The sequence below is a fragment of the Centroberyx affinis genome, unplaced genomic scaffold, assembly GCF_046629955.1.
Source record: "Centroberyx affinis isolate AG114_WGS23_722 - 3 ecotype Tasmania unplaced genomic scaffold, CSIRO-AGI_Caff_v1 ptg003856l_1, whole genome shotgun sequence".
NCBI classification, from domain to species: Eukaryota; Metazoa; Chordata; class Actinopteri; order Beryciformes; family Berycidae; genus Centroberyx; species Centroberyx affinis.
In genome coordinates, this window is record NW_027281703.1 from 28664 (window position 1) to 55574 (window position 26911).

General features: G+C 46.7%; 1 protein-coding gene across 1 annotated transcript in view; it reads left to right on the forward strand.

The window, feature by feature from the left end:
• The window catches only part of ntn2 (netrin 2), a 29593-nt gene extending 3101 nt beyond the window's left edge, over nt 1-26492 (forward strand). Inside the window, exons 2-7 of the mRNA XM_071541362.1 lie at nt 12035-12223; nt 18725-18874; nt 21486-21539; nt 23811-23813; nt 25926-26000; nt 26107-26492. Of these exons, the coding sequence (XP_071397463.1) occupies nt 12035-12223; nt 18725-18874; nt 21486-21539; nt 23811-23813; nt 25926-26000; nt 26107-26492 (857 nt within the window). The remainder of the gene's footprint in view (nt 1-12034; nt 12224-18724; nt 18875-21485; nt 21540-23810; nt 23814-25925; nt 26001-26106) is intronic.
• The last annotated feature ends 419 nt before the right edge of the window (nt 26493-26911 follow it).

Here is a 26911-nt window from a genome sequence, read left to right on the forward strand (position 1 = left end):
CTGTTGCCATTTCCGAAATGTTCCGCCCGCTTCCCGTAGATCTCTTCTCAGCGGGATTGATATGTCACTTCCATCCATGACTCCTGGACTAAACAGCACGCCTGCACCGGCCAACTCTGATGACCTAATCCCAGTGCTGATACAGGGCAGTTAAAACTTAACGCATGCTGCACGCTATACCTGATCACACATCCGGACACGCCAAAAGTCAGTCCCAGACGTCCCCAATTCCACGTTCCAAAAGCCTCTTTACAGCTTATTCCAGCATGTCTCCACCATATAACAGGTTCCAAAATATTCTCAGAGTAGCAGGAGAGCCTTTAAAAAGCCTCCCTAGTGTACATTGAAGCCCATTCTTAAAATGTCCCCTCCCTTTGTTGGTTTCTCAGCTGGCTTTTCTTTCTGGCACAGTGCAAAAAAAAAGGCAGTGGGCTGCAGTACGAGCCCTGAGGGATGCCACCGTGGCAGCTCAGCCTGAAGAGCAGCTGAGGTGTAAGTGTTTAGACTGGGCAAGTGTGTGAGAGTGGCATGTTACAGAGCCGAGGGGGTCCCTTAGGTGTCACCAGAGCCTTCCTCTAGGCCCCGGGGCGTTTGGTTTGGAGGGAAGGTCTGAGGGGGCCGGGCTGAGGTCATGATCCTTTTCGGGGTGATGACAAGGTTAAGCTGACAGGGAGATGGTTTGTGGGTAAAGAGGAATTCAGAGCGACGGCGGAGTGAGTGGATAGATGTAGAGCCAAATCAATAGCTGTCTTTCACCCAGATTCAAGAGCGAGGATTTGCAGTGCGATATACTCCTTCAGAGAGAAATGAAACGCCCAACAGTCTAGTCTTCTCCACATTAAACATTGTTGCTCAGATGGATCAGATGGATTAAAAGATTGTAGTGTTTTCCTCTCGCTTTCCCGTTCTTGACTTGAGTATTTAGCACAGCGCCGCGCACACCAAGCAAACTGTCTCTTAAGAGCCTGTTTGATTGTTCACGGGTCTCGCTAATGTTTGACATGCGCCTCACCAAGATTACTGTCTGGGGTCTTGGCAAGCTCACGCGCCGTCTCCAGACACAAGCCATGCACACACACGCCCATCTGCCGCCTCCCTCGCTATGAATCCTGCCTGAAGACATTGGTTTACAAATCCCTGCTCTAGTAGTCACAGAGCGCAGCCTCGTAAAGGAGCACGTCTGTTTGTGTTGAGGGAGACATGATGGAAAAAAGCTTTGATTTATCTGCCCAGAGTTTGAGCCAGAGGAGAGAATGAAGGAACAGATGGATAAGAGCTGTTTGGTTACTGGTAGTGATGGAGTATTAGCTTTTGTGCTGGCATAGTTGATGCCATAATGTAGATGCTGTATGTTGACTTAAAAGTGTGAGACGGTATATCACTGCCTTAATAGACTCTGCCAAAGTCACTATATAAGATGAAGAGGCCTCTTATGGAGTCAATGGCAATGTGACATTCTGACTAGATGACAATTTATGGGGGTACAGCAGCTCTCCACTCTTGGCTGTGTCTCTAGCCATCTTGGCCCTGTTTTGGCTGTGGCACCAAGCTGTTCTATTCTCCAGCCCTTCCTCTCCCTCATTTGGATCCAGCCTGCAGGAAGTCCAGAGTAGCGCTCTGGGACGCTACGAGCCCGGGGCCAGACACCATCCATCGCTAATGGAGCGGCCGTGCCAGGTCCGCTCCCAGTGTTGCACCAGGCGCACCAGTTTCCGCTCATAGCATTACACACCGAGGTCATGAGAAGGTTGTTTGAAAGGCCACTTGGGCTGATTTGTCAGAAAATGCAGGTGAGCCGCGGTTAGTAATAACGCTGGGAATTTCTGCTCTGGTGTTGCGTTTGGGTGTGGCGTTGAATATTTGTTTGTTTTTTTAGGAAATTTGACATATCGAGCTCATTGGGGAATGAGAGATACGGCAGATCAAGTGGGCGTTTATTTGACATTCTGTTCCTTTACAAGAAAGGGAGTTCCCTTTGAAATGAAATCAATCACCCATAAAACTATTCGTCGTAGACTCCCATTATACATCAATCCATGTCATCTGCTAAAGGAAATTCCCAAATTCTTTAAAGTTGTTACCTCTTATATAATAGCTGTTATTAGATCATGTCTACCCCGCTAATTAAGCAGCGGTTGAATTAGAATGTGTTTTGCAGCGGAGGAAGGAGAACCAGAACACAGACAGATTTTGATGTTGTGAGCCCGCCCAAACCTTTTGTGGGGGCTCGTGGTTTTGGTGGGCTCAGCCTCTGTTTTTTGGAAACTATTAGCTGGAATTAGGGGGACATTGACAGATGGGTTTCTTGGGGAGAGCAGTGCGATCCAGAAGAGGTGTATGTGTGTGTGTGTGTGTGTGTGTGTGTGTGTGTGTGTCAGAGGAAGAGGCCAGCCAGGAACACATGCTCAGGAACAGGGCTCGGACTAAGCCCTCAGATCTGTACAGAGCTGTGGAAACTCTGAAGACCACAGGGGCCCAAACTCTCTCTTTCTATTTCTCTTTCTTTCCCTTCTCTCTCTCTCTTCTTTCTCGCTGTCTCTCTCTCTCTCTCTGTCTCTCTCTCTCTCTCTCTCTCTTCTCTCTTTCTCCCTCTGTCTCTCTCTCTCTCCCTCTCTCTGACAAGGGGCAGATGGTTACGTGATGCTGATTAGAATTTCAAAACAGCGCTCCATCCTCTCACAGCAGTTTTTTCCCCTCCACATCTCCTGGCAAGGGCAAGCAGAGGTCAGGCCCATGTTCCAGTCCTACAACAGATTCATCAAGACACTTTTTAGGGCTGCTGATCGAGAAATGACCTCATTTTTACACACACTCACACACATACACACATGAAACGAGGCTCAAGTTGCGAGGTTGCATGATTCGGATAACTTGAGCAACAACACAGTTTATGGTTCCTCAATCAAACACTTGGAGAGCAGCAGGATGCTTGTGCTTTTGTTCCAGCTCTGCACCTCTTATAAAACAAATACATTTTGTAGATTGTTGTTTGTACAAAGTTAATCTCAACCAACAGCTTTAGATTTCTATGATGAGCCTTGAAAATCAGCAGCCAAACGTTGTCCACTATGGTCAGTTGAAATTCCAGTGTCTGGCCCTAGAGGGCAACATGATGTGAAGCTCAGTGTGATGCCAAATATAGACTGGTAAGGATTTGAAAAAAAAAAAAAGCCAAGGCTGTGTTGTTATTATTACATGTATGTGCCATGTTCCTGCTTTCGCTAATTGACTTAAAGACCCCCCCCTCCCCTCCCTCCCCTCCCCTCCCACCCATCCACCTCCGCCGCCTGTCGCTGGAGGCTAGCAGGGACCCGACACTTCAATTACTTACAGCGTGACACCCAAATGAGCAGGAGAGGTGGGGTGGGGAGTAGTGTGAGAGAGAGAGAGAGAGAGAGAGAGAGAGAGAGAGAGAGAGAGGAGGGGGGCATTGAAAAAGAAACCTCCTGTGCTTTCAAATAATTACACGGGCGAGGAATGTTGTTCTAAAATCAGCAGCCCTATGAAATGATGCCTTTGGGGTTGTTAGCGTGAGACGCAGGGGCTAAGGCACGGTGAGGCCGACAAGCGGGAGAGGTGTGTGTGTGTGTGTGTGTGTGTGTGTGTGTGTGTGAGTGTGTTTCAAGGGCTTGAAGCAAGACAGATTCCCTTATCTGGCTGAGACAAAGAGCAACACTGTCCTCTTTGGTGTGATTGGTTTGTAGCTTTGCTCTCTGTTTTTGTTCCCTCTTTCAGTATTGCAACTTTGGTCCTTGGCCAATCCGCAAAAAGATTCAATTGGCCAGTGAGGGATTGATGATGCGTTTCTTCTTCTGTGAAGCAACCCATAAAGGTTTTCTGGCAAGCAGGGAACCTGGTGAAACAATGTTTAGCACAGCAAAGCGTCAAATAACAGCGCTAATGTCAGCTGGGTTAAGATGTTGGATCCCTGGGAAATGCTCTGCGACTGCCTGAGGCCAAGTGTGTGTGTGTGTATGTGTGTGTGTGTGTGTGCGTGTGTGTGTGTGTGTATGTATGCGTGCATCTCCCTGCATTTGTACATGTGTGAGAGCCACATGTAATCTAGCAGTGCGATTTGAGAAGATGTAGCTTTTCATCCGGGTGCCAAAGCAAACTGCTGGATCTAGAGTGTGTGCCCACCCGCCTGCCTGTCTGCCTGCCTGTCTGCCTTGCTGCCTGTCTGCCTGTCTGCCTGCCTGTCTGCCTGCCTATCTGCCTTGCTGCCTGTCTGCCTGCCTGCCTGCCTTGCTGCCTGCCTGTCTGCCTGCCTGCCTTGCTGCCTGCCTGTCTGCCTGCCTGTCTTGCTGTCTGCCTGTCTTGCTGCCTGCCTACCTGCCTTTCTGCCTGCCTGTCTGCCTGCTTGCCTGTCTTTCTGCCTGCCTGCCTTGCTGCCTGTCTGCCTGTCTGCCTGTCTGCCTGCCTACCTGTCGTTCTGCCTGTCTGCCTGCCTTGCTGTCTGCCTGCCTTTCTGCCTGCCTTGCTACGTGTCTGCCTGCCTTTCTGCCTTGCTGCCTGCCTGTCTGCCTGCCTGCCTGCCTGCCTTGCTGCCTGCCTGTCTGCCTGCCTGCCTGCCTTGCTGTCTGCCTGCCTTGCTACGTGTCTGCCTGCCTTTCTGCCTTTCTGCCTTTCTGCCTTGCTGTCTGCCTGTCTTGCTGCCTGCCTTGCTGCCTGTCTGCCTGCCTGCCTGCCTGCCTGCCTGCCTGCCTGCCTGCCTGTCTGCCTGCCTGCCTGCCTGTCTGCCTGCCTGCCTGTCTGTCTGTCTGCCTGCCTGCCTGCTCTCCCAGGCCCCCATCCACTCTCTCTCACACAGATGGTAGCAATCACCAACTGAGGTGCCCATCACTGCCGGTGTTCTCTCTCTCTCTCTCTCTCTCTCTCTCTCTTTCTTTCTCTCTCTCTCTCTCTCTCTCTCTCTCTCTCTCTCTCTCTCTCTCCAAGTGTAATTGATTCTTGTCAAAGTCGCTGACCTCCCCCGGCGTCAGATTTACTCACTGCTGGGAAGTTTTACAGTGTGCTGCCTCTTCTTTTACTCTATATATTTATTCTTTTTGCTGAGGTTTGGGGTTTTCGCTCCTGTCATTGAATGCCTTGCGTTTCGGTTAACAGTTTGCTTCTTTTCATGCTGTTGAAGGCCTCTGTGCTCTATTGCCTTTTAGAAAGTTCCTGAGAAAATATGTGGTTTTGGGCCGCCAGCCGGTGTTGCTGGTGGCAGCAAGATCCAGAGGCTGTGGAGAGGAAAGCGTATCTGTCGGTCTGTTTATGAGGAGCACAGAACTATCTTTCTGCTCGCTTTTCCTTTGAATTTGTGAAGCTGCGGTTTTGCTGTCTGGCTGTCTAGCTGGTGTGTGTGTGTGTGTGTGTGTGTGTGTGTGTGTGTGTGTGTGTGTGTGTGTGTGTGTGTGCGTGTCTGTTGCAGTATGTGAATGGACAGGTCTGGTGTGAGTACTAGTATAAAGAAATGTGGAGCAGTGTGGATTTGAGGCTACAGAATATCTCTCTCTCTCCTTATGGACCAGCTCCACTGGGAGCAGCCAACCCAGTTCTGCTTTTTATTCCACAGCTCCAAACATCACCTTTACAGTCCCAAAGCAGCTGAATAGGTTCATCAATGAAAAGGGTTTGAGGTACAAGAATACTCCAATTTGGTGTAGATCTACAGTGACAAAAGCTATGTACACAGTAAAGCACAAGCCTGGTCAGTCTTCATTGGCAGAATGAATCAAGTTAGACACAACTTTATATTGAATATAGCTCCAATGCTACATCTTAGCGTTTTTCCAAAGCATAGTATCAGCACCATTTGCTTTTTCATAGGACTATAGCAGTGTTATATGCTACATGGTATATGTTACATGCATGCATGTCACCAGTGTGATGTAGACATTCTTGCTTTGCACCATTCAAAAGTGTGACAGTAGCAAACATTTTTGGCTACTTCACCTACATGCTTCTAGTCTACCTGCATGTGCCTGTGTGTTGTACTACTGTACTACTGTGTTTGTTTAGTTTAGATTTCCCCCAATCATTTTGCAATTCATGTTATATGTAATTAGATGTGTCAGACTTAGCCTTCATGTTTACTGTGATGGATTATCTAGCTCAGGCAATTTTCAAGTCTGTGGAAGTTGTTTTTCATACAGGAACAGTATGGACAGGAATAATATGAAGGACAGTGGCAACCTCGACATTTGGGCACAAACTTAAAAAAAACCCCACTGGTATTATCCTTTAAAAAGTACTACAGACCAGAGTATGTAGAGCAGGCTGTGCTCTGATCACCCCCACCTCCCTCCTCTCTCTACATTATTTTTAAACCTTAGCTTACTATTTTGTCCCTGAGCTTAACCTTTGACTTTTACCATTTACTTCAATTCTGGGTCACCTATCATCACTGCAGAACTCTCTGGCTCTGGTGCGTTCACACATCAGTACAAACCTGCATCACATATGTTATGTGATGGATGATGGGTTTAAAATGATGAGTGACTATATGCAAACATAAAATATTTGGAACGTTTGGTTTCCCTTAACCATTTCTACCCTCATCTGTGGCCACAGTCGTGTTTTTACACAGTATGTTACAGTATGATCTGTCACTTTCTATTTCTAAACCAATCCAGGCTTCACATTGCGTCCCCCAGAGCGGACCTCATGGCTGTGTGTGCCAAGTGTCATGGCTTAAGACAAAAGAGAATGTTTTTTTTTCTTACCTATGATTATAACCCAGTCGCCACAGTAATTTGTGCAAGAGTCTTCTACTTCTGCCCCTGTGTTCAGGACTGCAGGTTATTTCCTCTGGAAAAAGAGCAAGAGAGAGAGAAACAGAGTGAAGGCGAAGGGGGTACAGAGATAACAATGTTTAGATGTGGGGAAGTGAAGTGGACCAGAGAGAGGGAACAGAGCTTAGGACTCAACTCTCCACTGACACCAGACCTCCCAACCTGGCAACCCTCCAGCCTAATCTCGTTAAAATCTTCCCCTGCCCGATGCCATCCAGAGAGAGGAAGAGGGAGCAAGGGGAGAAGGAGGAAGGGATGGATGAGAAAGACAAAAGGGGGGTGAAAGGGGGAAGGACAGAAACGGAAAGAGGGAGAGATAACCAGTGGAAGTATCTGAGAGAGAAGTAGAGATGGGGGTCGGTGAAAGTGAGAGGAGAGAGTGAGGGAGGGAGAGAGTAAAAGAGAGAGGCTGAGGGGAGGAGGGGTGGGAGAGGAATTAAGGGGACTCTCTCAGTTCAAAAGGGCTCCCAAGAGCCTGCTCTTAAGCCCACGGCGTGAGGCTAACCACAGAAACCAGTGGAGGGAGGGTTAGGGAGGGGAAGGCTGAGACGTGGTGTCAGAGCTATGAGTGAAGGATGTGTGTGTGTGAGAGAGAGAGAGAGAGAGAGAGGGAGAGGGAGAGAGAGAGCCAGTGGGCCTGAATTGGCTTTGTTACAAAGAGATAGAAACTCTCAGGATGCGTAAATCATAGCACAGTCCATCTAATTCATTCAGTAGGGCTGCAGTCTGCTGTATTTCCCTGCTAGCCGTCAGCTAGAAGTCTCTAAATCTTTGTCTCAGCTTGTTGTCCACAGCTCATTAGAGCGTATGGGCCCAGCCGTGTTTACATCTGTTTAATTCTCACTTCTGTTTGAATGTTTTTGTATCCTTTGTTACTCGATCCTTGTCGTTTGTGTGCGGTCGCTTGTTCTTCATGCAGTAGTCTCTGGTGTGTGTGTGGGTGAGTGTGTGTGTGTGTGTGCGTGCGTGTATGAGTGTGTGTGTTTGTCTACGCTGTACACTGCCTTGGCTCTAATGAGGAGCTAATTAACCGGGTGTTCCCCCCGGTGCCCTGAGCAGGTGGCTGGAGCAGCCAGGCGGAACTCAGCCCAAACACACACACACACACACACACATACACCATACACACCACACACACGGGATGGCAGGGGCCCACATAGCAGAGCCTGTTTGGCCAGGCGGAGGGCACCCAGGGGGGCTGCAGCAGGTCTGGACCGAGGCCTGGGCCAAGAGGGGAAAGGTGGTGGTGGGAGAGCGGCCCTCCAATTTTCAAGGACCAATTTTAGCCATGGGATTTGGGTTTTGCACAGGCATCCAAAATCAATTGGCTGTGCTTACTGGCTTGGCTTGGGTCGAGCTGAAGGAAAAATGAGGTTAGATTTATCCCTGACATATGGAGGGGAATGGAGAGGCGGTGCACTCCATGAACACAGTTGCATTTTATTTGTGGAGCGCAGCCTTTATGGGGCAATTTGTCATAGCACGCTTGACAGACCAGTCTGTGAGCTTGTTCAGAGCACGTTTACTTGTTGAGACACCTGCTATGTAAGATGAAATAAAACAGTGTGGTGTTTTCTGAAATATGTCTGAAATATTCACCTCAAACTGGGCGCGTGCATGCAAACCTCTGAAGAGGAGGATATCAGCTGAGAGCACAACACTCAGAGCTGTCACCCACATTTGGCACAGTTCAGTTTGACAAAAAGGGGGAATTCTTTCTTATTTCTTAGGGGAATTCTATTTCTATTTCCCTAGTGCTGTGTTTGTTCCTCCTCTCCCTCTATCTCCTTCTCCATTTTGTCTTTATTTGTTGTTTGATTTCCATGACAACACTGGAAACCAGGTTTACACACCCTTGAGTTGGACACTGACCTATCAAGAAGCAGCGTTCACCCGAACACCACAGGTTCCTTTGGCGATTTCCCTCCCTTCCCTGCCTGAAAGTGCCTCTGCTTTTTTCTTCCAACAGATAACAATTAGTGAGTTTTGCAGAGCGCTAGTGAGGCTTTGATGTGTTAATGAATTGAAAAATGGCCCTCAACAGTGTTCAGTTATCCCCGCTGAGCCTAATTTGGGTGTGTGTGTGTGGGGGGGGTTAAGGGGGGGTGGCAGGGGGAGGTGGGGTGCCGGCGTGTGTGTGTGTGCGTAAGCACTTCAAAACAAACCCATAAACATTCCAAGATCCTTGGGCAGCTGCAGCTCCGAGGTGAAGTTAACTGCACACAATGCATGCACACACACACACACACAAACATACACGTACACAAACACTCCCTACTTGATTTATTGTTTTAATTTTTTTTTCTGTCACTCACTTTTCATCATGTTTTCATTTTTTTCCTCACTTTCTCTTCTGTCCTTCACACACTTTCATTCATTTTTTCTATTTGGATAAACGTTAACTCTCATTCTCCGCCTCTCACTCTCTCTGTCTGCAATTTTGGAAGGTCAGCCTGTCGTTAAAGCCGCTCCCGACCATCACTGCTACACATGCTAAATCATTTAGAGGTCAAATTCTGGAACTTTCTAGGCATTCTCCACACTTGAACATATCCTCTCGTACTCGAGACTTTGTTGGACGATCTTGTTGCAGACCAGTAAGCCGAGAAGATGCCATGAGCGGGCCCTTGGTGTTTCAGCTGGGGGAGCAAAAAAAAAAAAAAAAAAGTGATCCACCGCTTTCATGTTCCGCTACAAGGTGTTAATGGACACAAGTGCTCACAGCTGTGTGTGTGTTTGAGACGTTTGATCATAATCACAGTCCCCCACCTCGTTCTCCCCCAGCAGCCCCAGCCACTCACTGGAGCTGGTGTGTTCTTTGTCACACTCCCCTTAGAAGAAGTTGGACAGGCTGTTTAGGTGTTCACATGCACACACACACACACACACATACACTCCAGATGCAGATACGGAAACCCTCAAATACAAGCACACACATGCACACACACACAGAATAAGCCAATTACGTAGACAATATGTGACCAATTTGGTGTATCTGGTGTGTTTTTTTGTTACAGCAGGGATAAGCCGTATCACTACCTAAGACCACACTAAAGATAAAGGCTTTGGTTTGAATATATAGGCTTTGAACTTGCTGTTTGTAAACCCCCTCCTGCATCCCACACCGCTATGCCATCTATACAAGTGCCCTGAACATCTCCTCTGGACCAGTTTCAAGGGGTCAAAGGTCAGACCTTGTCCTGGGGTCACCAGTCCTGGAAAACACACCAAAAGAAAGCCAGCAGCGTCTCTATAGAAATGGCATTGCTCCAATTCGGACCCAAAACAGTATTTCAAAACAGTATTTCATTAACTGCAGAATTCCATACAAATTGGGCCGCATAATAACCAGATGGAATTGGGAAACAGTCTGGGAATGTGCTCCCCCTTTTTTTCCGGGGCCTGTAACCAGGGAAAACCGGGCCTCTTTCCCAACTTGGTGCCAGGCTTCCCTTTCAGGATAGATGGAGCTGCAGAATTCCATGTAATATCATTCACTGCTCTCATATTGCGTTTTATTTTTGATTTGCCCTTGTCATTCCAGTGTTTCTTACTCTGTGATGGAGCCATCATTGAGCTGTTAAAGGTAACTGTTTGATCAGTTACAAAAAGCTCATATTTGATATGGTACAGCTCTTTGAGCTTCATGTAATTGCAGAACTGACCTTGGCTGTAGCAGAGAAGTGACTATAGGAACAAATATTTTCCCCATGATGCTCAACGTATGTACCGCACACACACACACACGTATGTGCCGCACACACACACACACACACAGACAGAGAGAGAGAGAGAGAGAGAGAGAGAGAGAAAGGGACCAAACTTGTGTGAAATAGTATTTTCAAATATGTTTCATGCTTTCTGGTAACCTAATTGGTATGGATGGGGTTTGCCACATGGGACAATTTAGGAAACATTTCTGTGACTGCCAACTTAGCAGACAAAGTATTGGCCACAGAAATGAAGCAGGTTAAAACATTATTTTGAATTGAAATTATTCAGATTTGTTTCATTTAAAATGATTTACAAATACTATTTGAAAGTATCTTTGTCTCTGTCTCTGTCTCTGTCTCTGTCTCTGTCTCTGTCTCTGTCTCTGTCTCTGTCTCTGTCTCTGTGTCTCTCTCTCTCTCACACACATACACACACACACACAGACCTCCTGGTCTCTCAGCCAGTCTGTCTTTACTTATTCCCCATTGTTGTGGCTTATTCTACTCTAAACAGCCATTGATAGTGAAATGTATTTTCTCTAATACACGCCCTTCAGATTACAGTTAATTAATATCACCTTCTGTTGTGATCCCCTAATAATCCTTTGTTGCCCTAACTGTTGACATTTTCGGTCAAACAGCTTTGCTGTTGTTTACTTCTTACTAGTTTATCTGCGGATAACTTTGAACTGGAACCAAGCTCTGTAACAGTTGTCTTTGAACCTGTGGCCAAGCGTTTAGGTCCAAGGTCTGACTCTGATTTATCCAGGAGAGGGATTGGACCAAACTCTGCTACACAAACAAGTTGAGGCAGGCTTCTCATTAAAGTTCTCAAACGCAAACCCCACATGTAGAAAGAATGAGCAATGACTGAATGTGGAGTTTATCAGTAAATGTGAATGCTGGTAAATGGGGTCTTACGCAGGAATCAATGCAAAGACTTCAGGAGTACATTGAGACTTGTGAGCATGCAGTTGGCCTCCTGCCGAAGAGGCATTAAGGGACCAGTGAGACTGGGAAAGATAACTTCACACGTCCCATACATCCTGGCTTGCCTCATTTAGAGGACAGCTAGCTCAAGCCCGCTCCTTTATCTGAACAGGGCTCGCTTTTAATAGATTTTAGGGAGTCTGTACTCATCAGTGATTCATGAAATTAATGTCTCTCTTTCCAGTGATTAATAACTAATGGGCTGAGAGAAGCTGAATTCATTAATTATGAAATGGAGAAAATGAGCTCTGCAAATATCACATATGATTGATGAGTTCTGGAATAGCAGCCAAGCACACAGCCGCAGTGTGAATTATAAACCACTGACTATTACACCGCCTTGCTGGAAAATCTCACCAGCTCTCCTATGGCATATTAATGCACAGTAGTAGGCATATGCACTGCGGCAACACATATTCCATGTGATAATCTAGGCTGTAACATGGCTCAACCTGTGCATTTACATTTATATTGTGAATAAGAGACAATTCTTACATTTCATCCTCCCCAAACAACTGATGTTAACTCTCCTCACTCCTCTCCCCTCTGCAGCATGTAACTGCAATCTCCACGCCCGCCGCTGCCGCTTCAACATGGAGCTGTACAAGCTGTCAGGCAGGAAGAGTGGAGGAGTGTGTATGAACTGTCGCCACAACACAGCAGGCCGCCACTGCCACTACTGCAAGGAAGGCTTTTACAGAGACATGGCCAGACCCATCACCCACCGACGAGCCTGCAAAGGTAAGACTCCAGGAAGAGACACCATGTTAAGTACAGTTGTCCATAAACTGACCCTAATGGTTAGTTTTTTGAAGTGGTAATCCGCAAGATTCTTGTCCTTTTTTTATTTGTCGATATCTTTGGTGCCGAGTATTGCTGTTGGTGTTTCTGCACTGCACTTCCCAGAGATCACTTGTCAATCCAGTACTGTGACGTCTTTTTCCTTGGATTTTCTGTTGATGCAGTTTGAGTCTCTGTAGGTGGCGCTCTTTTCTTTGTCAGTTCAGCCATGGTGGCTATCGCTGCTCATGCAAACTACCCAGTTCTTCTTCTGTTTATTTCGAGCTGCTGTTGCTGAGGCCAGAGATATAACGTTATTTTATGGCAATATGCCATTCTACATGCTTCAAAGAAAGGTTTGACGGCTCCATAGAGGATCGTGTGAATATGCAAACCAAAGTTGATATATATAACCCTATTAATACATTTGTATTTGTTGTTTGGCATTTTTAAGGAAAAGTAAAAAGAATAACAAGTTATGATTGGAAACATATACAGTAGACAAGGTAACATTCAAGACAGACTGCAAGACTGCATTTCTGACTTGCAGTACCATGGCAGCATCTTAACACAGAGAAACTAATTGATGTTATGCCTCAAGTTTTTCTGGCCGTCCTTATTAATGTTTCCCCACACCACAAACCACATAATATTATCACTTGACCAAGGCATTTCTCATGGAAAAATGTATTTTGCCCCTGGAATGTTTCACATTTGCAGTGAATATTTTTCTGCCTGATATTACGCTGGAGGCATTTTTCTCCTCTTGCTGGATTCATTGCAAGAACAACACTGGTTTCCTGCCCTTGTTGCTCAGGGAAATATTCAAATCAATAGCAGAGGGGAGTGTTTTTTTATCCTGTTGACTCTAATGAAGGTAAGGGATCACTTCCAGAGAATTCCAAACAATAGCGATGGTGAGAACTGCCAACACTCGTAGCCGTGAAGAGCTTTTGGTTGAAACTTCATGGAGAGAATCTCCCACTGGCTTCCACTCAGTTTTCCTTTCGCAGGCGACCCAAGCTGTAATTGTACACCAGGAGGCTCACAATGGCGTGATATCATGCCGTTGTTGCCCATGTTAGTGGGCTGAGATGTAGAACCATTCATCATGTAATGGCAAAAAGTCTACAGTGACTTAGCTGCATACCTTAAACAACTGACCAGGCTGAACATGTGAACTGTTACTACACTGAAACACCGACAGAGGTTAGAAGTCTGCTACTATCCTGACTACACTGCAAAAAATCTCCATCTTAACAAGTCATTTAGTCTATTATTGTTTGTTTGTTGTCCTAAAATCGTAGTTTTCTTGAAATAAGTGAAAAAATCTGCCACTTGATTCACTTGATTCCAATACAAATCAATTTGTTTCAAGAATTTTGTAGAATCAAGTTTCATTTTCTTGATAGTAGTTCAGCGATCTGCCTAATTCTGACAAAATATGGGCACTCATTTCTCGAAAATTTGTGAAACAAAAAAAAAGTGAAAACAAGCGGAGTTATCTCACCTCACTGGCAGATGTTTCCTCTTGGTTTAAGAAAAATAAGACTTGAAGGCTGGATATGAGATTACATGACTTGTTAAGATAGATGTTTTTTGCAGTGTAGTTCTGAAATGTGTCCCACTGTATGAAATGTTCCTTCATCTGCCATCTCCCACGATGCCTGGACGTCCAATGCTCACACACACACACACACACACACACACACACACACACACCCACACACCCACACACACACACAGGCCCCCTGAGGCTGCGATCTGTTTTTATCAAAGCCTAGCGATCAGGTGGTAAAAACGTTTATCACCTCCCTATCGCCTCCCAGATGTAACGGAAATGAAATAGCCCTCAACCTGGGCGGCTGGCACCATGATGGATCAGAGCAATCCCACAACCTTTTAGGAGCTGCCTTCCCCCTCGCTCACTCTCTCCATCTTCCTCTTTAGAATCCATTGCTTCTTTATAACCACCATCTCCTCTTCCCTTTGCTCACTTTCTGAAGACTCTCACTACTACCCACCGCAGGGCTTTTAAGACCTGTCTCTTTCTCTTAGCCTCTCACTGGGTCATTCTCTGTCGTCCTCGAATTTTCTCCTTTTTTTCCTCCCCCCAGCTCTTCTTTTTCCCCACCTCCATGGTGACATTGTATATCTCTGTGTCCATGTGTCAGGGTCAGGATAGGGGGTCAGAGGTGTGGTATGGCTGAAGGGGGCCGAGTGTCACGTCTGAAATGGAGTTACGACAATAAAATACAGGTGTTTTCTAAAGGGGAGTCAGGCGTGGGGAGGGCTGGGGGCTCTAAGAGTAGGAATAGGCCGCGTCTGTTTCCAATCAGACCCGCTCTGCAGACGGGTGTCTATACACAATCTGAGGAGTATTCACCTCCTACCCACCCCACCTCTGCCCCCAACGCCCCCGCCACCTACCTCCCACATACCCCATACACACACACACACACACAGACACACTTCCTTATTTAGTACCAAGGTCCCAGCTCTGAGTGAACTCCGCAGGGCTCCGGCGCTCCGGCACACATGCCCAGGCAGCGGCCTCTGCCACTCTCCGCGAACCCTTTACCGTGTCACAAGCCTTAAAACAGTCGGCGAAATTAAAGAAACATGGCAATCACCACAGGCACAGTCAGCACATGGCCTGGCCGCAGTATATGAGGTCTTCAATATGCAAGGTTTTTTTTTATGTGAGTCCAAGTGTTTGCCGCGCCGCGGGTATCCACTGACCACAAGGAACATCGATAAAAGAAATTGAAATTGAGGCCGTAGTGCACGTCAGGCAGCACCGGCCAACATAAACCACATCGGCTGCATGTCTCAAATGTCCACAACTTCTGAAGTAGGACATGCAGATCTCTGCTGTTGGAAAACATTGCAGACAAAAAGAGTCTTACGCAATCTAATCCTTTAGGTAATTTTGAATTCATAAGTGAGTAATATATCAAGGGCAAGGCCCAAAGCAGCATAAAAATGCCCTTAAAGGAGGAATAACACTATTTTCCCAAATATCAATGCAGTGGCAAAGGAAAGTTTAGCCAGTATTTGTGAACATGAACAACTCTTTCCCAAAGTTAGAAGCCAGGGAATCAAGACTTTAATCTGTGATGTCACCAAGATGTACAGCCTGGAGCTGCGTCAGCTTCCCAGCTTTTACACTCAGTATTTCATAGTAGCGCTAATAGTTCTTAAATGGAAAAATGCTAATATCCCCTGAAAAAGAATTTCCCTTGAATGGTGAAGCACACACACACACACACACACACACACAGAGCAACACTAATCAGTTAAAGTGAGCAAACGCCTGTCAAAGGACTACAAATCCCAAGGCAGTGCCTGTCACGTCTGCAGTCACACAGGCTTGAAAAGTCATCAACATCTGAGGACATTTTTACTGCTTCTTAACTGGCCCAAGCCCCTGCACATAAAACTTCAGAAAGCCAGTTCGAGGAGGAGAGCTGGGGGTGGAGATTGATCCCCCCCCCTCCACCCCCCTTCACCCCGACAGCCCATTCAGATCTGGCAGTCGTTGGTTGTTTACTGAACAATGTGGACATTGGCAGTAAACTCTGATGTCTTAACAACCCGTGTTTGTTTTGAATGGAAGCGAGAACCTCCACCATGACTCCCATCTCGCCCATACTGACTGTGAACGCAGATGTTGTTAAATAAGCACTTTTCCCCTAAAGTTTACTCAGGATTGACTGATGACTTGATGCCAATTGCCTCTGTTGTTCAATAATCAGGCGAACAATGGATTAGCCAGGAAACAATGGCTTGACGTTCCTCCTGCTGTGCCACATGTCTAGGCAGGCATGACAGACCGACACCAGACTTCTACCAGACAGATCAAATAACCAGGAGGGGTTTAGTGTTGCCTTCTTATCCCCAGCGTTCAAATACAGTGTGCTTTGACACGGACATATTTTCACAGTCAAGACTAAACCTCTACCCAAATCACTGTTGGATTAGTTTGACAAAACCAGCTTGTGAACGTTTCAAAACAATTACATGGTTCAGGTTCATCTGTGTGGAGGGGTTTTACCTCTTTGAGGTTTGTAAATGTTAATCTTTGCGATATGAGAAATGCAAAGTGTAATATAGGATTACAGGTATGGATGTTTTTTCCACCATGTATGCCTCTGGGTCCACACCAGTGTTTTAGTGCACTAATCAGCTAGGTTTCATTAGCACGTCTAAAGGGGCACAAACTCCAGGAATGCCACAAATTCCCAAATGGGCCGCGGAGTCCGTAGCACCTGGGAACTGGGACAGGAGCTCTGGCTGATGAATGGGGGATGGGGGCGTGGGGATGAGGATAGAGGTCACATGGTTGGCACAGAGTGACGGGAACAAAGTCACACCAGACAGACTCGAGACCGGCAGAGACCCTTGTTGACTTGACCTCTGACATCCAACCCAACCCCGCTTCATAACCCTGCTGTATGCAGACGTATATATCGCCTTCAGGCCTGTCCCGAAACTCGTACTCAATGTCTTCAAAGCTTGAGTTTCCTGGGTGAGCCGGCGTGGGTCAGGTGGTGGGGATTTTGCACGGACGCTGAGGCATCAGATTTACGTTTCCCCACGCGGCTTCAAACGGAGCGGGGCCGCTTTGACACCCGTGGACTAGCCGGCCTTGTTGGAAAAGGCAAATGTGTTTCTGAAGATCCGAGCTGCAGACCGCCCGACCGGCCCCTCTTGGGTCAGTTTCAGTCCCCCCCCACCCCCATCTACCTCTTAACCCCTCCCTTTACCCAGTCAACAGGTGGTAGGGTCCTCAGACTCTTCTCAGTCGTAGCAGCAAAAAAACGACCGGCACAAATAAACACATTCACAGTCAGGCCAAGCGGCATGTTAGCAGTTGCCTTTCTCTGGCAAGCCCTATCACAAACTGTTACAGGGTTACAGGGTTTTTCCCCCATAGTGTAATTTTGGCCTTTCTTGTCATTTCTTGATAAGCTCGGACAATTACAGCTATCGCCTTACAGTCGAGTAACTTAAGTAATTTTACAATGGAGTGTGCTTGTTTTCCAAATAATTTAAATGAAACTAAGGTGAAAAGGGAGAGTTTCCGTTGAGTTGGTGTTTTTTTCAGTCAGGTGCCAATGTACAAGATAAGAAAGGACTATTTTCTTTATTGAACTGTGGCATAATTTTGAAGGAGCATAGTTTTCAAAGGCTCAAATAAAAAAAAATTGAGCCAAGTGAAATCAGTCAATCACACCCTTTAAGACTGTTCAAGAGGATGTTAGTTGCGCATTTGGTTTTACGTGTCACGAAACGACCTGTTTGTCTGGTTGGATTGCTGTGAAATGTTAAGTGTGTGTTTATTACTTGAAGAACACATGTCTGTTTTCCTAGTAGAGGTGGAGTGGCGACAGTTTGGTTAGATTCACTGTTGTTTATGCTGATGAGCACACCAGAGGCTCCGTTTGGACTATAGTGGAGCACTATTTCTCTCTCTCTCTCTCTCTCTCTCTCTCTCTCTCTCCCCCACTCTCTTCAATATCTCCTCTCCCACTCTCCCTCTCATTTTTCTCTTGTCTTCACTAACATCTTGTAAAGCCTTCCTAGACGGCTTCGGACCAACAGGCCAGGTCTTGTATTTAACAGCTCTTAAAATAGAAAGAAGCCCTATATTGCTTAAGGTGGCTTGGATAAATTGCCTAGAACCAGCAAAACCCATAAAACTCTCGGCGGAGCGAGGTGACCCGAGCCTTGCTTGTTGCTGTTGGCATTTGCTGTGCATCGGCTGAATTTTCGGGAAGTGAATAAACAGCAGAACGTGTGTCATACAAGGCAGCAGCCTCAACACTTAGGAGACCGGACACAAGCAGAGGGGAGAGGAAGGCACAGCGTCCCATGGGTCTCCTGACAGCCATGCACCTCTCTCTGTCCTCCTGCTGTCTTCCTCTCTCACACACAAATTGTCTTTCTACTTTCTCACTCACTGAATTACTCTCTTTCACACACACACACACACACATACACACTTACACACTCTCTCCATGCCAGGCCCTTCAACCTAACAGTTTTCAAGGAATCCCAAGCACCAGAGGCAGGCAGGGAAAAAGGCTGCTTCACTCTGACAGCCTGAAGCCCTGAGCTGAACACTCAGTCCTGATGCATATCTGCTGTCTGAGGCTCCTTGCCTGCTGGCAAACGACAGAAGATCACAAGATTTTACCCTCCACCCTGCCTAGTCTCTGTAGACGCCGTGGAATGGGCTCTTAATGGTGTCACTTGTGTTGTGTGTCATCTTGGCAGCGTTTTTTTTTTGTGACAAGTTCAGATGGAGGGGAATTAACGTCTAATATATTCTCTTTTTCTTTTTCTCTCTCTCTCTCTCTCTCTCCCTCTCCTCTGTTTTCCTCCCCGTCACCCACCCAAATCCTCCCTCCCCCGCATTGACACCTCTCCCCACTCCCACCCCCACCCCCACCCCAGCCTGTGACTGCCACCCAGTGGGTGCAGCAGGCAAGACGTGCAACCAGACCACAGGCCAGTGCCCCTGCAAGGACGGAGTCACGGGCATCACCTGCAACCGCTGCGCCAAGGGCTACCAGCAGAGCCGCTCGCCTGTGGCCCCCTGCATCAGTGAGTGACGCACACACACACACACACACACACACACTATAGGGAAGCCAGTGTCAGGGATTGAAGCACAGCCTATGAGGATGCACACACATATACACACAAGCACACACACACACACACAGTCGGGGCCAGGAGTGCAGCTGCCAGTGCCAGCGAGTGTTGCATTATATGTAGCTTATAAACGCCCAAATCAAGGAGATTACAGGATATAATTGAAAGCGCACTTCCATCACTGCCTGCCTTTGATCGAATGTCAGTGTTCTGTGGTTTTGCATGGCTATTGTAAACGCAATGATAATTTCCAGCCCAAAACATGTGCTCACACGAGGGCCAAGAGGTAAAATCTGGGTAAACCGAAACATGCTCTTTGTTAATGGGACACAGAAAGGTGAAAGTGTGAGGAAGAGAGGTTTCTTATGGAGCTTCTCAGAAGGATGAAGCTGAATGTAGTTGGTCTGGTCTGATGTAGATCAGTTGGGAGCTGTGGCAGTGTGAAACCCCGAGACTTGATTATTGTTGCTCTATGCTTGTAAGTTGTAGATCAAGGGTGTGTGTTTGCTCTAGTTGGTGAATATGTAGTGTGCATGTGGACTACATCATGTTTTTAATTTCCTGTGATAGACGTATGTGTGTGTGTGTGTGTGTGTGTGTGTGTGTGTGTGTGTGTGGGGGTTATGAAATATACCAGTGGCCCGGCACATGCAGGCATGTGGAACAGAGGGCAGCTTTCCACCACACTGTGTGCCAGGCGGTATGGGCACGCATCGGCACACTCTGTCACACACTCGCCAAGACAGCCTCCACCAAAGCGAGCCGTGCCACGCCAGCCGGTGCCGTGCCGAGCTCTGCCACGTCGTGCCACATGGTGCCATGTTGTTTCTCTCACATGCGGCCCCGGAGCAGATGGCGAAGGGGGCGAGGAGGAGAAAACAACTGTGGTCATGGATGGCAGACCCCACTCGTTTGAGCGCCACTGAACCGTCCAATGAGAACAAGGAGAACAGTGTGTGTGTGTGTGTGTACGTGTGTGTTTAAAGCATGGGTGTTTGCTCATGGCACATGCGCACATTTGGATCCGTTACGAGTAGTGTCAATGAAATTTGTGTGTCAGTAAGGCCTCCACTAGTCCCTAGTGGGCATCTCGCCACTCAGTGAGGCCCTCCTGGCCCCCAAGACAGAAAACAAGACCATTAAGAAGCCAATTAGTATGATGGCAGCGACCCTCATCTGAATTTCCCTTTTATCATCTCTCTGTCTTCACAAAACGTGGCCACGAGGGCGCAAAGGGCTCAGAGTGGCTTCTAGCAGCTGCTCCTGCCTTTACCAAGCTCAGTGCCCTTGTTTGTTTTTGTTGGCGGGGGTGTCCATAATTTCAGACAGAGACAACTGCCGCTTGTGCCTCAAAACAGCTTTCCAAGAAGCCCCCCCGGCTCCCCCCACTCCTCATCACCCTTCTCCCATTAGCTCGGTTGAAACCCTCAACCTCGAACTCCAATCAAAAGCAGATCCTCTGAGTGGATGCTAAGCCGGCGTTCCAGTAAGTCTGTTTATGGTAACAGCGGAGGGCCTGTTGTTAGCATTAGCATTTGTATTGGAAAGTTGCATACGATTAGCAAAGAAGTCCTGGAGGAATTCCATGAGGCGAGAGGCACTTTTTAGTTTCGCCAGCGGGCGCAGCGAGGGAGGGCTGCATCTGTCTCAAGATGCTCCAACCCAAATTGCCCCCTTGCCATCTGTCCATCTGTCGATGCATGCTTGCATGGAGATTACACAACGGTGTTAACCCAGCGTCTGTTAGGGGAGGACAGCACTAAGACAACCAGTACTCCAGTGCACCTTTCCATTTTATTCAGTGTACCACAAAGAATCAACTACACTCATGATGTCAGACCTATCAAGTGTGCAGACTTCAGAATACAGCTCCTAATCCAAACATTGACTCAAAACTGGATCTTGATGTAGGTCTGCACAACACAGCAACCACCCACAGCTAGAACTGAATTTAGCCCACCTTCTCTTCTTGACCTCGATTATTTCTTCTGCTCTGTCTCAGCACCATGCAGTTGATTCCACAGCATAAAAATGACACTTAAACCATCGCATTAATCCATGGAATGCAATGGTTTATTTGAGCCTGTCTTCCCTCTCACCACCAATAAGTATCCCTGTCAGTCTGCTGTGTTTATCTAGTGTGTGTGTGTGTATCTGTGTGTGCACACATGTGTTTTCATGCGCATAGTTGACATATGTCACAATCCAAACTTGCTGTAGTGTAAGACAACACTGGTATTTTCCCCTCATTGGACTTTCAGTATCTTGGTGTTGGTGAACTGAGAGGCACGCTGGCTCCTCCTCCTCCTTCTCCCTTATACTTTAGCTTGCCCTCTATATTCTGTTGTGGTTATATCAATATATTCCACGTTTATATTCATAGCCTTCCCAGGCCGCTCTTTGAAGCTATTTTCAATGAACTCAGACATACTTCATTTGTTTGACCACACATGCGTGCTTAGCAGGCGCGCAGCCAAATCACTTACACCATGTCTCCATGAAAGGTATGGATATAAATTGTGCCAATAAAATGATTTTGTATTTTTTGTGTGTGTTTCAGAAATCCCGGTGGTCAACCCTACAGCTGTGGTGAGCAGCACAGAGGAACCAGCAGGTTAGTACACACTGTGCGGACCTCGCCCCTAACTACCACCGGTTTTTGAGGAAAGAAAAGCAAATTTTTTAATATTTCTGGGCTTGGTTTTTAAGCTGCGGAATAAATATTAATGGAGGGTGGGTCTCCCTTTTGATGTTCGGCAAAGTGAACGAGCGCGCTGGAGCCGGCAGAGTTTTTCCATTGTCTTAAAAACCTGTGTCCTTGGCATGGGTTCCCAACCGCTAGCCGCGAGTTAGCTGAGGCTCGCTGTGCTCAAAGTAGCTTCAGCTTCAACCCAAGGCCAGTGGATAGGCAGCAGAGGTGATTAGTTGCAGTTTAGCCGGGAGACTTAGTGAAGGGGAGAGTTTTGAGGCGTGAAAAGAGTGTTGGCAACTGACTGCGGGGAACGTTTTTAGATTTGTTCAGTCTCTCCCTTTCCCTCTCCAATTTAGGCTCCGGTCAATTACCCGACTCTTATTTTTCATTCTGTTGCCCTTTGATTTGAATGGCGGTGTTGATTTGGAAATGTTGATTCATTAATGGGTTTATAACATATATCAACACCTAGCCCACAGATTGTACCTCCCAGTTCGCAACCGGCAACTCACTGTAAGACTTTGAGCGCAGTGTCAGGGTTTTTTTTATTGTTTTTTTGCCAAGACTTAATTCTGTTGTCAAAGCTCAGGCTAAAAGGCGTTTTTTTGGCTCTGTGCCTTCTTATATCTCAACAGTTAAATACAGTTTTGGGCTGAGAGGTAAAGGAGGGAGTGTAAGGGGAGTGTGTGTGATGATGACAGCCAATACTGACTTCAAAATCACAGGAAAATTGTCGAGATGAAGGCCAAACTCAGCCAAGCAGTCCATAACCATAGCAAATAACCACTGAAAAAACCTCCCATAAAACATAATGCTATAAAATGAAATTGCAGGCTAATCAGTTTGTCACATTTGCCTTTCCTTATTTAATTTCCCTCTTAAAGGTTCTCCCTTTTCCTCTGATCACTTGGGCCGTTGAGCCTTTTTGGTGAGAAAAAAAACAAAAAAAACAAAAAAAAACACAGTCCAGCCCTTTCTTGTGTTTACTTCCCTGGGAAAATGTTGTGGAGTCTGAGAAACACAAGCGCTGTTTATCGCCAATTCACCTCGGGCGCTACCGAACACCAGAGCATTTCCCCCATCTTTCTCCTCACTGAACTGCCACAGAACCAGCTTTACCATCAGAAACCCAAAGCCCCAAAATGTTTTTGTGCGAGGGGCGGTGGATGCAATTTGTCCTTGTCATGGTGCAGTGAAAGAGGCTAGAGGGAACAAGGGCGGCCAGAGTCCCGGAGGCAATTGTGCTCGTTTTCAGCGGGCCGGTCTTCTGGGTCAATGGGCGATTCACCGAGAGCTTTTCCAGGTGAACGGCCAGCAGTAAGTGACTCTTCATGGGAAAACACACATTGGCCCCCAGCCAGCATTTCACCACTGATACCTCTAGGCTAGCCACTGTATACCACACACACACACACACAAACACACACACACAATGACAGTGATGTAATGAAATCCATGCACCAACATCACATAAAAATGCACGCATGTCACACTTGCACACTTACATGATAATGATCTGCAAATGAAACCACACACTCGCTCATAATGAAAAAGACCTTTCACATGCCCTCAATGATATTTAACATCAAATTTAAAGGCTGTGAATGATGCACAGTACGTTATACACACACACACAAATCCATCCACACGCACATCTCTGCACCCATCCACATACACACCTCCACTCGGGGTTTTTTTAACCTCCTCCTGTCCCGGCATTATTGGAAGCTTCTGGCTGTTCTCTGTCTCTCTCTGTCTTTCTCTCTCTCTGTCTCTCTCTGTCTCTCTCTCTCTCTCTGTCTGTCTCTCCTTTTCTCTCTCTCACTCTAGCTAATAAAATCTCCAGCACTCTGATATACAGCCAAGCCTCCTGGACATTTTTACGGGCTCCTCGGCCCCCTGCTCCTTCCTCCTCCTGCCTTCCTTCCATTGCTCCATCCGTCCCGCTCTCCAGAAAACGAGCACCGCAACACCCTTGCTCTCATGCAACCCAGAAAGCGGAATTTCTCTCTTCTCACGACTTCTTTTTTTTTTTTTGTGTCTAATTGGGCCAATTCGGATCCAGCAATCACTTTTACTTGGTTTGCTTTGGAAGGCAGCATGACCGAATGATTTTCCTTTTGAAGGCAGCGAGAGGCTTGACCGCAGATACCAGCCCGTGGTTTTTCAATTTCATGCCCTTGACGGTCCAAGCGGGTGTCATGGTCGGCTTTTCGCGTGTCCCCTCAAGATGCCCGACTAGAACTCTGTAGGAAAATGGCCTTTGTGGCGTACTGTACATTGAGAACATGTCAGGTCATCAGTTTTCATCATTTTCATAACCTTGTGTTCCTCCCTAAACATTGGGTTATGAAATCAGCGGATCCAAAAGTCTACGGTTCATAAAAAACCAGTGGCATCCAGTCAAGTACAGTAGAGCGTAGCTAATGATCATTAGTGACCCCTTGTCTCTTCGTCACGGCTCCAGTAGCAGTGGCCATATAACCATGAGCATGATTTAAAGATCCAGTGCAATGGCTTCAATTCGGTCAGGAAAAGCTTGCTATGGATTTCTAAAACAAGCAGTGTAATTTTTTCCGTTTTTGGTGGTTCATCTGATTTGTTTGAACTGTTGTTGTTCCCCTTTCTGTAAGCTCAGCCAGTTCTCAGCAGATTGAAGGGAGGTGGCTCTGAAAGACGTCCAGTGGATGATGTTTAGCTTCTCAAACATGTTCATTTGTCTAAGGAGACAAGTTAGTCAACCAGTGTAGCTGGCAAATCACGAGAGTTCATCGATCATGAGTTTGTAATTTCTTGGTCCATGAAAAGCATTGGTACCACTCCATTTTTCAACATCAAATTAGTAAATCCAAGTGTTTTTAATGCCAATTATTAGAGGTTTAATTCCAAGTGTTTTCATGTCTGAATGGCATTAGCTCATCTGTGCCCATGCTTTCTCCCTCCGCCTAAGAGTTGCACTGTAGGGCCACAAACTAAATCAATGATTCATCTTATGTCTAACGAAACAGCATTTGTAACTGCCCAACGTCGAACTTCTGCTTTTGAAATTCAGTGTGCGATGCCCTACAGAAACAAAAAGCTGCGCACTGTGTATCATTCTAAACCTTTGGGTGGAGCTAGCCTAAAGTTTGGAGAAGTGAATTTGCAACCACAAGGTAGCTGCTTCAAATCCTGGAGTGGGAAAACCAGGGCAGGGTGGTAGGTAGCTGGCTCTACTGGTCAGCTCTTGGGCCTAAATTTGTGTAACTGTGTGAAGCAGGGCAGCGCTGAAAAAGATGATCTTCCCTAGATAAATAAAGCCTAAAACAAACTAAAGCTCAGTAGTAACTAGTCCTGGTGATCAGTCGAATAAAGAAATCTAAGATTGGTCGCTCAGCCAACAGGTCCAATCTGCCACAATCATAATTGTAACACCTCACTCCAGCACTCCACCTATGAATGGTCAGCGGAGGTCAACTGGCCAGTGTGTGGTCTCAGTCGTCACACTGGCAGCCAAGGCCTATTCATATCCATCCAACCATGACCGCTTCCACCACGCTCTGTCTTTTCTCAAGACCCCAGAAAACATGTCAAACCGAACACTTTTTCTCCTCTGGTATGTTTCACTTGCCTCCCAGCACCGGGTGTTGCGGGGGCTTTATGTGTGATTTGTCAGAGGTTGTATTTTACCCCACAAAAATCGGACCAAGCCCAACATTGTCCCACGTCCAACCAGCTCCAGTTTCCCATGGAGCCTTTGCCAGTGTCAGTGGCTACTTTGCTGTGTGCGTGCATGTATGCATGTAATCGCACACTTGTGTTTACGCACAAAGGTTATTATACAAGAATAAAATTACAAAAATTACAATTTTAGTTTCACCTTTATATATACATATATACTGTATAAATACAGTATATATATCTATATATATATAGATATATATATATATTTCTTTAGTAACCTTGGCCTGTGTGCACACTCTGTACATGCTATTATTTTGATTAATGATTTATGTTGATGTGGATGAGTGTGTGCACCGGTGGCTTCACAGTATTTAACCGCTTACAATGTTTTGTGATACTGACTTTGCATTACAGATGTGTAGTTATCATTTTAAGTTTTACAAGACCAGCCCATAATGTTGCTATGAAATGGTATTTATGTGTGAAACACAACCTTATAACGACGATTCTAATTTGAAGTGTGTAAGTGTCTCATTATGTGTGTAATGGTCCCTGCTGTGAGTGTCAGTAAGTATCAGTAGGAAGCTCCGTAGAATTACAGCCGGTCTTAGATGAGTGAATATTGGTTGTCATTGTTTTTTACAGATTGTGAGTCCTACTGCAAACCAGTGAAGGGCAACCTGAAGATCAACATGAAGAAATACTGCAAGAAGGATTATGGTGAGAGACTGGAATTTATTATCAACCATGATTAATAAATGTACAATGCAATGAATGAAGAATATTGACCAGATTTTTCCTTTGTTGTTGGTGAATGTGTTCCCAGCGGTGCAAGTGAGCGTGCTGGACATGGAGACGGTGGGCGACTGGGCCAAGTTCTCAGTTAGCGTGGGATCTGTGTACAAGAGCCGCGGCGAGCCCCTGAAGCGCGGCGACAACATCCTGTGGATCCACATGAAGGACCTCGCCTGCAAATGTCCCAAGATCCAGATGAGCAAGCGCTTCCTGGTGATGGGCGGCAGCGAGGGCGGAACCGGCCCAGGGACGGGTCCGGGGGTCGGGCCCGGGGGAGGGACCACCAACCCGGGGGCGGAGCGTGTGGGCCTGGTGGCTGACAAGAACAGCCTGGTGATCCAGTGGAGGGACGTTTGGACGCGGCGCCTGCGGAAGTTCCAGCGCAAAGAGAAGAAGGGCAAGTGCAGCAAAGCGTGATGGGAAAGCAGCGTCCGTCCCCGCCTCTCCCTCCATCACTCACCTCCGTGAACCCTGACCCAGTGATCTCCTTCCTCGCCCGCAGATATTTGGCAGGATAGGACACAACTCCATCGTCTTCCCCCGCCACGGGGACACTGCACATTACAAAGACTGCATGTACCTTACCTGTTTTAAGGACCACTTTTTGTGTATATTGTATAATTATTTTCCTTTTTATTTTTCAAGTTTTGTCATCGAAATGTCACTTGTCTTTTTTTTCCAATTGGTCTGCCTTAAAAAGGGACCATTAAAAAGGGTATGAAGTGTAGACAAAAGCAGACGCCATTCCCTCCCTCGACAACGACAGCGAAAATGTCCACTCTTCCCCCCGACTACCTGCTCCAGACCCCCAGCCTCCTCCTCCTCTTCCCAGACTG